At 39.2% G+C, this 16,277-nt stretch overlaps 1 protein-coding gene across 6 annotated transcripts in view; it reads left to right on the top strand.

Moving 5' to 3' along the window:
- Nucleotides 1-16,277, top strand: part of LTBP1 (latent transforming growth factor beta binding protein 1) — a 375,509-nt gene that overhangs the window by 127,760 nt on the left and 231,472 nt on the right. For all 6 annotated transcript variants that reach the window (XM_073338422.2, XM_073338423.2, XM_073338424.2 and 3 more), the window contains exon 5: nt 13,527-13,694. In XM_073338422.2, coding sequence (XP_073194523.2) covers nt 13,527-13,694 — 168 coding nt within the window. The remainder of the gene's footprint in view (nt 1-13,526; nt 13,695-16,277) is intronic.

A 16,277-nucleotide genomic window follows, 5' to 3' on the forward strand; every position in this document is an offset into this window, starting at 1 on the left:
TAGACAGGCTTTTGCATTATCTTTAAAATCATATGATTAATTAAATAGAAAAACACAAATTGATTTCATTATATAGTCATCCCTCAAATATGCATAGATATCTCCTGTAGCTTTGTATGGAAGTTGCACATGCATCAGAATATTAATGTGAAAATCATAAAACAGTCATTCTTTATTAATTACTGGTGCACATAATTGTTTAGTGTTTATGGCACCTGTTTGCACTGTGGCTTTTAAAATATAAGGACTATTTATTATTGTGAGAAACATATAGCAAGACTTGGAATTCTGTTAAGTATAGAAGACTTTTAGTTAAAATTTTGCCATAATATATTTAATGCTTATGAAATTTTAATTTGGATAAGTTCTTCTTTAAACCTCAGGCCTTGTGCTATATGTGCCCATGCTGTTTCACTGAAGACTTCATAGGTTGTTCTGGGGGTGGGGAGAAGGTGCTGTTTTGAAATTCCATTTTACACTATTTTTGTGAAACTGGATCATGGTCTCCATTGCATGACACATGCTAATTACACCATTCCTTGTCAATAAGTGTGGGAAAACAGTTGTGGGTACATGAGGTGTTCTAATAATAAAAAAGGCTTTCACAGATACGACGTTCAGCGTCTGAAATATGTCTGTGTGATGAAACATTATAGTGCAATTCTATTTTAGCTATTCAATATGTGTTGACTTTGGGGAAAATCTCAAACAGAAGCAAGTCTCAGTGCACTGAATATCCTCTTTTTCCTTCTCTTTTGATGTTTCACTTTAAAACATTGCATAAATAGCAAAATAATTCTTCCATTTGCTTGGCTTAACCAGTGAGACATTTCCCCCAAGAGACGCATAGGGCTACATCTTAATGTCTTTTCTAAAGAAAACTCTCCTCAAAGATTTTAGGTCAGACTGGGGCAACATCAGTTTGACGATGCAGTAACTAAGCAAATAAGCATGTGCTTTTTTATTTAAAAAAATAGTTGCTTTTGTAACAGGTACTATTAAAATTAATTTAAATATACTGAAGTATTCAACAATACAAGAGTAATGTTTGTAAAGTTCTTTGAAATCCCTGGAGCATTATATGAATGCATCTATACAAGTGCAAATAATTATTTTAATAACAATACTAAATCTTTAATAACAAAAATGAAAAACATCTATAATAATATGTGATATGGGGAAATATATTTACCAGATTCTCTAAACTTAGGGTATGTGGCAGGTAGAAATAACTCAAAAAGAGAAATGGGGTATAAGGACAGGGTCAGCATGCAAGCACTGCAGACACAGTTTGAGATTTTCTCTTAATGTACTGGAATTGCTAGCATTTCATTAATATCCTTATCAAATTACTTTCACAGATTTATGGGAATGTTGAGGCTTAGTCAGCAAATGAAAACTTGCCAAAAAAAAAAAAAAGTATTTACCAATTTGAATGTTCAAAAAAAACCCCCTCATGATCATGAATTCAGTAATGACAGCAGATCCAAATTGTAGGCTCGGGTTCCCTCTTCATAGAAATTAATTTTAAGTTGCATACACACACCCAAATGGATGAACAACTATGAACCTTTTAAAATACGGAAGCTGAAATTAATGAACGGTAGGCAAATACAGTTAGCGTCTACCCTTTGATTCTCTAACAATACAAGTATATATATTAAAGATTCTGGTCTACTTAATGTGGCTTTGATAACTACAAGGAATGGCACTGTTTACCATTTCAATATTCTTCTGTGTCCTTAAGGGTTGCCTCCAGGTCACCCAACCTGCTGGTTGCTTAACCCTTACTACCTCCGCATCTCAACAGGTTTTTTAAAAAAGAAAGAGGGAAGAGAATACAAGGATCTTAACATCAGGATGATTGTTATAGAAGTCTTAAATACCCAGAATTAGTAGGAATTTTGTAAATAGCTAGGAAATCTGGCTTCGCTCATAAGGAATTGAAAATAATCTTCTAGTGTTCGTTTTCTCTTTCAGGCCTGAGTGATGTTACTAACAGGCTATGTGTACACAGGGATGAAACCTTCAGTGACCTGGGTCAGCTGACATGGACTCAGGTGCTGGGACTGAAAAATTGCTGTGTAGACGTTTGGGCTCGGGCTGGAGCTCAAGCTCTGGGACCCTGTGAGAGTGGAGGGTCTCAGAGCTCGGGCTGCAACTGGCGACTGAACGTCTACACAGCAGTTCGTAGGCCCGCAGCCCAAGCCAGCTGATCAAGGCCAGCCGCGGCTGCGCTGCGCGTCCTTTATCCCTGTGTAGACGTATTGTCAATGACAAAGAATTACTGCAGGAGAACGGCCTGGAAGCAGCTCTTTATACCCAGTGAGACTAAGATTTCAGTATCTGTGACATATTTATTTATTTTGGGATTTTACGCTAATAAACCAGTCCTTGGCTTTTTTTCTGTGTTAAATGAGATGATTTTAATGGAGATTCAGTATATGGAGAGGACTGAATATATTCACAAGTTATCTCCCTGATCACCTGTGCTTTGATGGCTCATCCACATATGTCACTGTTTACAGTATGTTGACTTTCTTAGTACTTTTCGGTTGCTACCTTTCAGTAAATGTAATGTTACATTAATGAGCTTTGTAAGCTCATATGTAGTTCCTCTTTATTTCACTTACTTCCTGGAAGTGGTGGACAATTTAGTGCATTACACCTTACATTGAGTATACTATTGAGGTAAGTAATTTACCGAGAAGAAATCTATTGATATAAAGAGACACTCAGACCTCTGAAAATGAACGCAAACCTTTCTAAATGATGATTGTAAAATATGGAATAGCTGTAAAAAATCTTTCTCTTGTGGATTTCTAAATGAATTAAAAAAAACCCAAAATTACAAAGAGAAGAATTCTGAAATGGACACTACAGTGCTTAGGGGTATGGCAACACTGCATTGATGCACAGTATCGCTATGTATGAAAAAAAAGTCAGAAATCATATTTACTATTGCTCTTCTACTTCTGCTACTGCTCTTTATTCTGCTACTGACCATGGGCACTGGTGCAACCTGAAGGATGTGGGGGAGTTGGTACAGGTTCAGTCATATCCTAAGAGTATTAGCGTCTCTATACACCACTCTGAAGTTTAATCATCTAATGTATCAGGGCCTAATTCAAAGCCCATTGAAGTCAGTGGAAAGGTTCCTATTAGGTCAGTGGGTTTTGGATCAGGCCCTTACACAAAGACATAAAGATGATGATGACCATAATAATCTGCTTTCATCCATCCTTGGACCACCTGAATCCTGTTACATGTGAGTCCGTGTGGAAAGTTGAGTTCAACAACTGATCACACATTCTTGATGTTTGTTGCATCTTTATGTGTTTTATTCTAGCCCTCAGTGCAAATCCCTATTTGGGACGTTGGGTAAAAACAACAATGCTACTCTGCATCTGTGATGACCAATAAATAATGCTGCTTTCTGTCCTGTAGCTTTGAAAATATAATCTGGTCCCAAGTGTCGATTTACTGATTTGGGACCCCTATAAACATTAACCTGAGGAGTTATGGTATAATTTGATTTAAAAAAAAAAAAAAAGACAAAGCAGAATTGAAACCATTTTGTTAGGCACCACAAACCACATTATTGCTTCAGTTCATTATTTGGGCCACTGCTTTTTGCTGGAATGCCCTGAAGCTGGTTGCCAGGAAACAATAACAGTATTGCTCACACTGCTATTAGGCATATTTTTACATTGTTTTAAACATGGAAAAATGGCCATAGTCCAAAATCCTCTGTCTGAGGATGTTGCACAGAGACTTGATGGTAGTAAAATATACAAGGAAGAAGAAGAGGTGATTCATAAAAACCATTTGACAGAGACCCCAGTTTCCTAACCCAGTCATGATCATTCATATACTACACGCTTACGCAGATGAACAAAATCAGTTACAATTATTGTGCACTCCTCTGACTCAGACCAAAAGGTGGTGTCTGCCTCAGAGAGAGGGAATGCTTTATCCACAAAAGACCTCTGGTGCAGAGGTGTATAATATAGTTATGAATTTCTTGAAAAACCACTACAGCACTTGTGCCTGCATGTGTAGCAGCTACTTTTATGGTATATGGTGTAATGCTCATCACTGTGTAGGAGGGAAGGGCAGGATCAAACCTTTAACATTGTGGAATGAGGAAACTTTTTCAGAACCTGGCTAGGGTAATGAAAAAAGATTACTTGGACAGAACCACTTTTGCTACAGTGAACTATTTAACCAAGATATGTTGTGTACTTTCTACTTTATCCTAATTCAATATTAACTACGAAAACTGAAGTGCAGACTTTTTTTTATAAATGGGCCAGACATGTTGCCATGTGTAAGATTGCTTGTTTAATGTAATCAACACAAGTTGTTTGTTGTATGCCCCTCTCTCATCTCCCATCCCATGGCCATGGAATGAGGGACAGATTGTTGTGGTGTTACCCAGTGGGAATCCCCAGCTCTGAGGGTCTGAAGAGAACCTCTTTCCAAAGATCTTTTTCTCTCCACCTCAGGAGTACAGAGCCTCCTTCCTAACTCTCCTACTCTCTCCCCTCTCTTTCTTTTGTATTACAGGGAGACAAAGGAAGAAAGAGAGACCAATAAATAAATAAAAATAAAGAAAAGAGCAAGGGCAGAAGTAAGAAGTCTGAGAGCTCTGCTTCATACTGGAGGGGAAAAATGAAAGGCAGAGCACCCAGTACTATGGCCAAACTATAGAGAGAGCAGAGCAGCCATTCTGTCACACTGTCAGAAGGAAGCTGGATTAGCGTGATCAGAAGAGAATGGGCTCCCCCGACAGGAGCCTCTGCAGCTTTAGCATGCTGCCTGCCTGTTCTCTGCTTGTAGCCTTGCTCCACAGCATAGCCCGTGGGAGAAGTGGAGCTGAGAAGAGAATTTGTGAGAGTGAAAAGGGGAGATCATATGTGGAGCTGGAGAGATTTAAATAAAGAAGGCAGTAGAGCTTGTGAGAACAGAATAATGAAGGGAGATGTAAAGATGTGGAGAGAAGAAGCAAGTGAGGAAAAAGGGGGAGGTTAATGGAGATGAGTACAGGAGGCGTGACTAGAGGTGGCAGGAGTTATATGTGGAGGTAGCCTGAGTTGTCATAATGGTGACTATGAGCAAATATTGGAGAAATACAGGAGCACAGGTAATAATGGCAGCACTGAAATTAAGAATGACACTGTGAGAAGGAAGCTATTAAGGCCTCAGTTCTGTCACCCTTGCTTTAAGTTATTACCTTGCTTTGTGAGTCGTCGCATTAGCTTGAGTATGGATGACCGAACTGGGCTTTAGATAATAACAAATATATCAGAGATCTGGCACTTAATGAAGTACTTAATGAAGAAGGCAACAGTGAGATAATAGAATCGTGGCAAAAATAATTGAGGGGCAGAGTTTTAAAAAATGGAAGGAAAAAGGCAACCAGTAGTTGGTGGCAATAATGTAATTGTAATGGTTTGGCCACAACTAATTAAGGGATAGCTTCCCAAATCCTTATTCCCTCTTCTTCATAATATTTTTGTGTATGTGATCATTGTACACACACACTTTAGATAATATAGTAGGCCAGTGGGTACTTTTTATATAATACAATCTAGTATAAGGCCATGTAGATCTTGGATGAACTAAAACTGTGGTGCTGTGTCTAGTTTCCGTGATAAGCCTAGTTTCCTCCTGACACCCTCCTAGCTTCCTGGAAATACTCCTACTAAGCTAGTGGAATTGAATGGAATTTAGAATTGAATGTGGGGTATGGAAATTCAGTCAAACTGACTATCTGAAAAGAGGGAAAACATTTTATCTTCTTTGCAAATAGGTGCCCTAAATCAGTGCTGTTAAAGAAATATTAGTGTGCAACTATGGAAAATCTTTTGCAATCCATGAATGTTCTAGTCTTTGCTCTGCACTCATGGCTATCATTACAAAGGCTAAGGGCTATGACTGGTCTTTATACAGACAAGGTTTGAGTGGCGGAGATTTTCTTCCCATGCTTGGAATGCATAAGGGCCAGGCAGAATTTCAGTCTTTGTTCTCAGAAGTGTGTAGATACTCCTCCATTCCTATTTCCCCAGAGGTGCCTGGCACACTAAAAGGAAGGGGGCGGGGGCGCTATCCTCACCTGCATTGACCTGCAGAGTGAGGCTGCGCAGCTGTGAGAATACGGTGAATCTTGTAGTGTTTGGGACTAGACAATGCATAGCTAAGAGTAAGGGTTCCCTGAACCCCCCAGTGTACACTCACCCTGCACATTAGTAGATTCAGGGAACCCTTACTCTGGGCTATGCATTGGGCATCAAGTTGAAACATTTTTTGTCTAAATTCCTTTGCTCCTAATGTAAATTGATTTTCCGCACCCTGACTGATAGAGGAACGAGGCAAAATCTTCTGGGAGTTTTTAAAGCCATGGTTTACATTGCTCTAATCTCTGGGGAAAATTGTTGATTTGTTAATGATCAGGATGATTTGTTGTTCATGACTCAGTGGTGCTTTCCCTGTATATTGTTAAAGGTTAAATAGATCGTCATTAAACAAAAAATATAAATAAACTTTTTACTTCCACAGTAGATTTTTATACAATGTCAGCTTTCCTTTTGGCTGAAAAAACAAATCCGCTGGGAATAATTAAACCAGGTGGGGTGGTAAAATAACTGGGAGAGACCAGCTTTAGGAAATAAGTCATTTCCTTCTAAGTTATTTTTTTGTCAGCGATTAAAAAAAAGTTGGTCAACTAAAAAGTTCAAAAAAATTGAATTTTTAGCTTAAGAGGAAGTACTTTTAACAAGAGAGGAAGAGAGAAAAGATAGAGCTGCATTTTTGAGGTCTCCGAATTCTTTCAAGTTTATCTATGTTTTTGCACAGACATTTTCCTTGTTAAGACTGTTTGAAGTTGCCTTTCGCATCCCCATCATAATGTCTACTGTCCTACGGAATGATTGACTGGTTATTTAAATGTACCCTCCAAATAACACAAAAATTAGTACTATAATGTAATCAAGGAACAAAAGTTGTGAGTGGAGACTTTCTTTTTCTGCCCTCAACATATATGTAGGTGTACGTGATTTTTATTAAATTTCTGGATAATTTTCTCCTTCCCACTTGTCACTCAACTTCACATTTGGGATGATACAGTCTTCTTCATAACAAGAGCTGGGAATGGGCTACAGCACATGGATCACTTGATGATTGCCTGTTCTGTTCATTCCCTCTGTGGCACCTGACATTGGCCACTGGCGGAAGACAGGATACTGGGCTAGATGGACCTTTGGTCTGACCCAGTATGGCCATTCTTATGTTTTTAAGAGCCTGCTCCTGCTCCCTCTGACATCAATAGCAAAACCTCTCACTGACTTCCTTTAAAGTAGGTTCGTGCACCAAATATTCTGAGGTCTATTTAAACTATGGAATGTCATCATGATTAGGAAGCCTGCAGCATGCTGTAACTGTGAGGCTAGCCATGTAAACTTCAGAGGGATGTGTGTAATTCAAGTAAATTTTAAAAAAAATCCACATATTCATAAAAGCAAAAAAAAATATTTTATAGTAATTCTTCCAGAAAGAGATCTGTACAGATTAGCATTATAGACAAAGTGACCCAGAAGGTTAACCTGAGGGATTTTTATGCCTTCTATAACCCTGTGCCAGGTATGGCCAAAACAGCTGTCAGGACCATGTGGTCCTAGACCCCGCCAACTGCCTCACTCTTCAGTACATTCATTCTTCCTACTAAAATATAACAGACCAAATCCCCACTGGTCACAATGGAGGGGTAGGGGAAAAATCTTTACTTGGCTTTTATTCTCCATTTCTGATGCTATTAGATTGTCAGGTCTTCAGGGTAGAGACTGTCTTTATTGTTGTTTATGGTACAGCACTGAGTACACTTTTTAGTTCTCCAGTAAACAATTAATCTATATTAAACATCTGTCATGCTCATCACCACTCTGTTTCAGCACCTTACAAAGGAGAAGAAAGACAAAGTTACGAATGCATGAATATGTGATACCAGTTTGAGACTAAACTTAGTTCTCAGTTGCACCTTGGCAACTCCATTGGGAATTTGGCCCAAGATAACTTAACAAACAATACCCATTTAGCACTGTTTAGCACATGCCTCCAGCAGTCTCTGTAGGCAGTGGTCTTGTGGACACGCAGAAATAACTGAAACTAGCTCTGTATACCAGAAATATCGAAGGAAGTGGTAGTAATGTTAGCTGAGTTCCCTCAAGGTGAATCTATCCCTCAGCTGATGCACTAAAGACAGTGGTGGAGCCAAGTTTTGCAACCAGGGGGTGAGGATTGGGTGGGGGGTACGGCAATGGTTCAGTGGTGGTGCCACCTTCAAGTATACCTTTTAGCTTGCTAATTTCACCCATGCTGCCATGCCTGTGTATTATGACTCCTCCCCCAATCTGGTAAAAAAGTGTTTGGGAATCCTTTACAAGTGTACCCACATTTCAAAGGGGATACCCCATGCAGACAGGAGTGACCCTTTGTGGCCTCCTGACACCACCTCCCCCCAGGTAAGTTCTCCTTTCAGGGTGGCAAATATAGCAGCGTGCTTCTCCATGCACAGGCTGCCCTGGAGGGATCCCCACTGCTGTCCCCCACTCCAGGGAATCATAGAATACCAGGGTTGGAAGGGACCTCTAGTCCAACCCCCTGCTCAAAGCAGGGCCAATCCCCAATTTTTGGCCCAATCCCTAATGGCCTCCTCAAGGATTGAACTCACAACCCTGGGTTTAGCAGGCCAATGCTCAAACCACTGAGCTATCCCTCCCCCCTACTCATGAGATACTGTTAAACGAAATAAACTTTTCTATAGCAATGGAAGGAGAGCCTGTAGAATTCTAGGGCAGAGAGATTTATTCACTTTGTTTCCTAATCCCAGTGAAGAATAGAGGTTGGTAACCCTAGTTTCCTTAGTTCCTACCCTAGATCCTCAGGACTGGCTTTTGGCTTTCAGCTTACAGGATGTCTATTTCCATACAGCTGTTCAACCGGACCCTCAGGAAATACCTTATGTTGCTTGTGGGAAAGTTGCATTATCAATACAGGGTGCTTTCCTTTGGCCTCTCCGCAGCTCCCAGAGTATTGACCGCGTGCCTCACAGTTATGGCTGCCTAGCTAAGGATACAAGGGGAGTGCAAATCTACATAGAGCTTGACACCCGGTTACTAGAAGTTGATCTCTTCAACAAGTGCCAGCAGTCTAGCCTTGAGAGCACTGTATGCTGGGACTCATGGCATGGGGCTACATCTGCCCCACCCCTAATTGGCCACTGGCCCAACCATCCCAAGCAAACTCCTATGGATGTCAATCTGAAGGAAACCCTAAGGTGCAGGGGGAGCTGCACCAGGCTGGGGGTGGGGGCCCAATATGAGGGAGGGGAAGGGGCAGCATGCAATATATGGGTGGAACAATGGAGTGATAATACCAGGGGGACTGGCTTCCAGACATTGGGTATGGATGGGGGCAAGGGACCGGGGGAGACCAGGGCACAGAGGAGCAATGGGGTGAGGTTCAGGATGCTATGGGACACAAATGGGGTGGGGTTATCGTGAGGCCATTCGGGCATGGGGAAAAATAGAGGGCAGGACCCCAGGGGGACAGGTGGGATGGGGGTAAGACAGGGGCACAGAGGGGGGTAGGAGGACTAATGCAGGGAGGTGCCCCAGAGGGCTGCACAAGGCTGTGGGCTCCCCCACGCTGCCCCCACCCCCAAGCCCTTCAGCTGCATGATCTGTGCTGAGGCCTCTGCACATGTGACACACATTAACAGGTTGTTGTTGCACTTTGATCTAGACCTGTTTCAGAGAGGACTAGATCTAAGTGCAATAAGGAACTGTTAATGCATGTCAGGGTGTATGTGGACAGTGAGTCTGTGCAGCAACGGGCTAGTCCACTATAGATCACACCCGAGCAACTGCCTACCTTGCTTATACCTAGAGCAGCCTCTGTGCACTATACCCTTGAAGAGGCACCACCAGGACTCCTAAAGGCTGCTGGGGGGGGCAATTGCCCCCCATCCCCCTATAGCTCTGACATTGACCGAAGACCTAGTTTACACCTGCCTCTTCTAGCTTGAGGAAATCAAGACTTTTAAATCCTCTCTAGTTCTACTATTAATTTTCTCGATAGCTTTGCTAATGATGCCGTGTCTCTATTATCTGCTCCTGGAGCCTCTTTTCTTCTTCATGTAGGCTCACTTGCTTATCCTATTTTGCCACCATTTTGCTATTATATTATCATGAGAATATCAAATGGAAAGTCAGTCCTTCAGCAAGGGTTTCCATTTCCATGGCTTTCTTTCAAATGGATCATGAGGTGCCTACACTATACTTCTGTCTATAAATAAAGAACATGAGCTAAGCTATGGTGTTGATGTCACCACCATACACTATCATAAATTTGTTTGGAAAAAGTAGAAGCTCCAGTTTTGTTCCTGTCAATAGCACAATGGCATTATCTTCTGAAGTTCATTAGGTAAAGATGAAATATAGTGTGTACGTGACCTTAAATTACATTGTCCTCCCACACTATCAATTAGGCAAACTTGAGGAAGGGGTCAAGGCCATAGCTGTTCTGTACTTTGTCAAGTCTGAAATAATTGTTATTTTTAACATCAACTCTGCCAAATCTACTAAGAAAGCATTGGAGGATACTGTTTCTCAGATAGGATTAAGTCATACCCTCCTGTGAAAAACCCACAGAAGAAGGGAAGAGGATGCAGAAAACTCTGAGCTCACCTGGCAGTTTCTGCCCAATGCTTTCTTTCAGAATAAAAGTTTGTGGTCTCTTCTTTTCCCCTTCTATTTAGGGATATATATATATCATGCTCATGAGTATTGAATCTGAACCTGAGGATATGCAGGGAAAGTAAGATCCGTAATTATAAGGGAAGATAAGGGAGGAGTATCTCTTGTCTTTTTTTTCCTCCCTGTGGTCCATGGACCCCTCTTTTCCGCAGACAGATGCTCAACACGCACCCTACAGGGGTGCTTTCTCCTTCTTTGCACCCTATCCATGTGTCTGGCTGAGGGAGTGAAAGCTAAGGGTACTTGCCAGCCAAGCAGGGAAAAGAAGAATGTTAGTTCCAGGGGTGCCCTGAAAAAGTGAATTGGTGATCTATCAAAAAGATAGTACAAGTATTCCAATCACCATTTGTCACTTTATATCCTCTGCCTTTAATCCTCTATGTCTTTGATTGCATGGCTGTGTGAATACCTTACTGACCTGGAAGGCCACCTGTAAAGATTTTAGGGAGACTCTTCACTCTTATAGACATGGGCCAAAATTTTAAAACCTGGTTGTCTAATGTTAGACTCCTAAATTCATATTTAGGCATCTAAACTTATTTACCAAAATCCTCCCTCTCTTTGAGACACACACACAGCAGTAGAAGACTGCAAATTTACAATCGTAAAAATGAGAGCTAACTGAATGTTGGGTCTAATCCTAAAACTCAGGCCCACCAATCACTCAACGTGTTCCTGCCACAGATATTTTCACAGAAATTATTAGCTGTGTAGTAAAAATTATTTTGTTGATCAAATTGTATTTTAACTCTGTTCCCAAATTGTGCTACTGCTCAGGACTTGGCAGTGTTGTACAGTGATTCCGGAACACAATTAGAACATGATTTAGTTTCATCTACACTAGCAAAGCCAAATTGTGTTTTAGCTGAGTCGGGACACTAATGTGAGTCTCCCAGTGCAGTCGTTTTTACAGTGTAGGCAGGACCTACTTTGTTATTCAACTAAGCATGTTTTTTTACTCAGATTACTTCATAAAGGAAACCTGTTACAAAAATGACTTCAAAATATAAAATAGTCTTTTTTTTTCTCTGGGAAATAACTTATTTTTTTAAAGAAATCTTCCAAATAAAATATAAAACACTAATATTTCTTGTTAAACTGTCTTAGGTGCTTTTAAATCTGTCTTTTGGAAGTCTTCACAATTCAAGCCATTTAATTTCTGTTTGTCAGGGAAGGTATATCGGTAGTTGTTATAAACAATGGCTTAGCTCTGAAAAATCTAAAATGCCTTTAAATTAATTAAAATTAATGAAATCAGACGGTTGACTAAATGCTTTGTTTCTATGTATTTCTAGCCTATGCTTGTTTTTTAAGTGTTGTTTAGGATAAGGTGGAAGCATCTGTAATGCAGCTGCTGGTCAACTAGAGTAATGCCCTTTGTTGCAGACAAGACAGTTGGCACAATTGTTTTAATTTATTTCATAAAGAGCCAGAAACAATATAAATTTATATTCTTTTGAAGTGGGAAGATTTTCTTCATCTTCCTGAGTTTTATCAAAAAATATTTACCTACAGGGTATTTCATAAAGTAGATTGGGCAGATTGTGGGTAATCTGACTGCTTTTGCTGCTGTGGCAGTATAAGAAAAGAGATGTTCTCTCTCTTTATGTCTCATTTTGTGGAGCTTAAAATTGTTTTTTAAATGTAAAATTTGAGATGGACAATTTTCACAAATGTATCCTAATATATTTACAGGTACTTGACAAAATAGTAATAACTAAAAATAAAACAACAAAAAAGATTTTATTTGGAAATAGTTTCAAAGTAGAATCCCTTCTTTGCTTTTTTCTTTTTCTTTAGCTTTAGTTTTTGGCTTTAACATCCAGGTGAGCGGCCAAATAGATCCATAATGTAAAACCTACTTAAGACAAATGGTTTACATGATGGATGAATTTGGCCTGAGGAGTTTAAACTCAAATTAGTATATGGTCAATCTTTGTTACCTTTTAAAAAACAAAACAAAAAACAACCATACAAACAAAAGGGGAAAATGGCAGATTTTCTCCTAAAATAATTTATAAGAGTTCTAAAGTAGTACTTTAAACTATGGATACTTATTAGGCCTTTCCCCTGCTTCACCTTTGTTTAAGTATAAACAGTTGATTGCAAAACTCAATCTATAATATGTAAATCCAGGTGGAGTAATAGTGCCAAGAAACTGAAGAAAAAAAAAAAGGGTCCAGGCAGCTGCGTCACAGGGTTTGATCACTTCAGGCTGGGGTGCCAGGAGATTTGAGACAGATGTTTTCAGACATGCCGCATGCCTAAAACATTTCCAGGGGTTGAGCTACAAATAGTGACTTAATAAGTGCAGAAACAGGAAAAGTATGCAGGAGGACACAAGAGTTTATTCACCCCTAGGTGCACAGTCAGCCTCTTTACATTACATCTGCTTGTCAGAGTTGGCTATTTAAGCTGTCATGCCCTTGGTATTGCTCTTTGTCTGACTGTGAATAAAGTGCAGCATTGTGATTACTAATCCTACTCCAGTGACTTGACTTTAAATGTGGTTTTGGAGTGCATCCCGGAGTTCTGTTTGCTAAGCTTCCTACTCCTGTTCCAGAGACACCACTGGAGATCGATGAGAGAGAGCACTGCAGGCTGCCTCCTCCTGTAGACCTGTCGCTTTTTTCTTTTTAATCGTTTGAAGGAAGTCAATGGATACCAAAGTGATCTGTTTGTTTTTCTTTTTTTCTTTGCCTCCACTCGCAGTGGGAAATCACACTGGCCGCATCAAGGTGGTCTTTACACCCAGCATCTGTAAAGTGACTTGTACCAAGGGCAATTGTCAGAACAACTGTGAGAAGGGAAATACCACCACCCTCATTAGTGAAAATGGCCATGCAGCTGACACCCTGACAGCCACTAATTTCCGAGTAGGTAAGTACCCTCAAACCATACTTCTCCTTAGGTTTCTTGGCTAACAGAGAAAGGAAGATTTTTAGTGATTAGTATCAGTTGTGCATCTGTTACTCTTTGTGTGGAGAGACTGTGCTTAAGTAAAAGCAATTGTATGTCAGACAAGGTTTTTGGTTTCCCTCTGAAATGTTCTTGATAATTTCCCAGATGTCCTAAAGAGAATATAACTGCATTTATAATCTAAAGTTTCAGTTGCAGGACTACAATGTATTGGACTATAGCTTTTGCTGAAAAACCCATAAGTCAAAGCTTGGATTAATACATTCTGAAAGATTTGTCAGATACCAAACAAAAGTTTGTGTTTCGCCCATTTATTTAAACTGTAGTAAATGAAGGTGAAAACTAGTTTGAGTTAGTGAAACTATCCTGAAAAGCTCTGTCTGAGAGTTGCCCGACTCTGCATTCCTATTACAGTACAGAGTTGCCAGCTTACAACTCTTGCCTTTTTTGTGCTGTGAATAAAGCAGATTTATTATCAGAGAGGTAGCCGTGTAAGTCTGGATCTATAAAAGCGGCTAAGAGTCCTGTAGCACCTTATAGACTAACAGACATATTGGTGCATAAGCTTTCGTGGGTGAATACATCCGATGAAGTGGGTATTCACCCACGAAAGCTTATGCTCCAATGCATCTGTTAGTCTATAAGGTGCTACAGGACTCTTTGCCACTTTTACAGATTTATTATGTATGTAATATCTTAACAGGAGATTGAAATTTTAGAAATATAATTTAATAATTCTGACATACTGTAATCTCTCTATTGAAAGTAATCATTACTACTAATGCTCATACTTCTATACTTGTTGAATGAGTATCTACAGTATACTCGTCTGTAACCTAAAACTGATAAGTTATGGTGAAACAAATCCTGAATAATTTGTGGGATAATAGGTTTACATAGTTTAACTGCACTATATAATATAATGATGGTAGTACCTCTTGTGCAAAAATATTTTTCCGTAAATTAAGAGAAATCTAGATATGTAGAGATGGCATATTGACTTTAAATTCTTTATTTCACTAAAACATTTTCTTGCTGCTGTTGAGAGTGGATTTTTTGTTGTTATGAAAATACTATAGTATTTTTATCTCCACACCTTTTTTAATCAATTATTTTGCCAATGTGCACTCAAGGAATCATAGATATGCACATTATAATTTTAGGAAAAAAAACGAGGACTCCTTTTGGCACTTTAGAGACTAACAAATTTATTTGGGCATAAGATTTAGTGGGCTAGACCCCACTTCATCAGATGTATGAAGTAAAAGATACAGGACCAGGTATAAATACATGAAAGGATGTGGGTTGCTTTACCAAGTGTTAGGTCAGTCTAATGAAATAAGTCAATTAACAGCAGGATACCAACAGAGGAGAAATAACTTTTGAAGTGGTAAGAGAGTGGCCCATTACAGACAGTTGACAAGAAGGTGTGAGTAACAGTAGGGAGAAATTAGTATTGGGGAAATTAAGTTTAGGTTTTGTAATGACCCAATTTTAGTTTCTTGCTCGTATAAACAAAATGTCAGGCAGCATTGATGGTAGCCAATGCTGCCCTTTTAAAAGTGCACTATATTTCAGTTTCTGAGGGAGGGAAAAATTCAATTCTTCTCTTACATCCAGGCAGAAGATGCAAAGTACAGAGCAGTCACTCTATGACTGTTACTAGATTACCTTGCTGTGGATGCAAACTCTTTTGAAATCTAAGCACACTCCTTGACAATGCACTTTGGTATAATATGCACCTTAGTATAAGATACATTTTCTTTTTGCTGTAAAAACAAGATTTGTAAAAAGAGGAATACAACACCGATGTCGTTGTGAAGTGTGGATATTCTGAGACTTTTTTTAAAAAAGGATTTTACTAACGAATGCTAAATTAATTACTTGTAATTGACATTTACTGTTTATATGGGTTTTTATTAATTTTTGGCAGTTGCCACAGCTAAGCAATTTCCTTATTTGAATTTATTTTTGATAGAAAGGATAAAACATTGAGAATGGGCACTTACCTAGTTTATTTGTGTGTAAAACTGTGCTGTAATCTGATTTCTTCACAAATATTTGAAAACTTTGAGAGAGAGTAGAAATCAACCTGTTAAAACATGTAACACACCTTCCTTCCTGGACTGAGGCCAGATATTTTTTGATTCAGCATGTACAGTAGCTTCTTAAAAGTACTTGGCAAAAGCAGTATATTATAATATTCGGTGAAAAGGAAGGGGAACGTTATGTTTGGAAATGCATACTAATAAGTGATTGTGCATTTATAGATATTTATTAATTTAGTTGTATTCATCATAATGATTTCTCTACTTCATACACTTATGTTATAGACAGTGTTTGTTTGTCAGAAACAAACCAAAAGCATGCTCAGTTGCTCCCAGGATAGTTATCTTCATAAAAATTAAGAAGACTAGGATCTAAGCAAAGATTTTTGGGCTCTCCAGTTACAAATATAATTAGCATGTGAATTTAAAATATTTCTTAAGAGTAAGACCAAGGCTGAACAAGTGCATCTGTAGACTCAGTTACTTCAGTGGTCCC

The sequence above is a fragment of the Lepidochelys kempii genome, chromosome 3, assembly GCF_965140285.1.
Source record: "Lepidochelys kempii isolate rLepKem1 chromosome 3, rLepKem1.hap1, whole genome shotgun sequence".
Classification (NCBI taxonomy): domain Eukaryota; kingdom Metazoa; phylum Chordata; order Testudines; family Cheloniidae; genus Lepidochelys; species Lepidochelys kempii.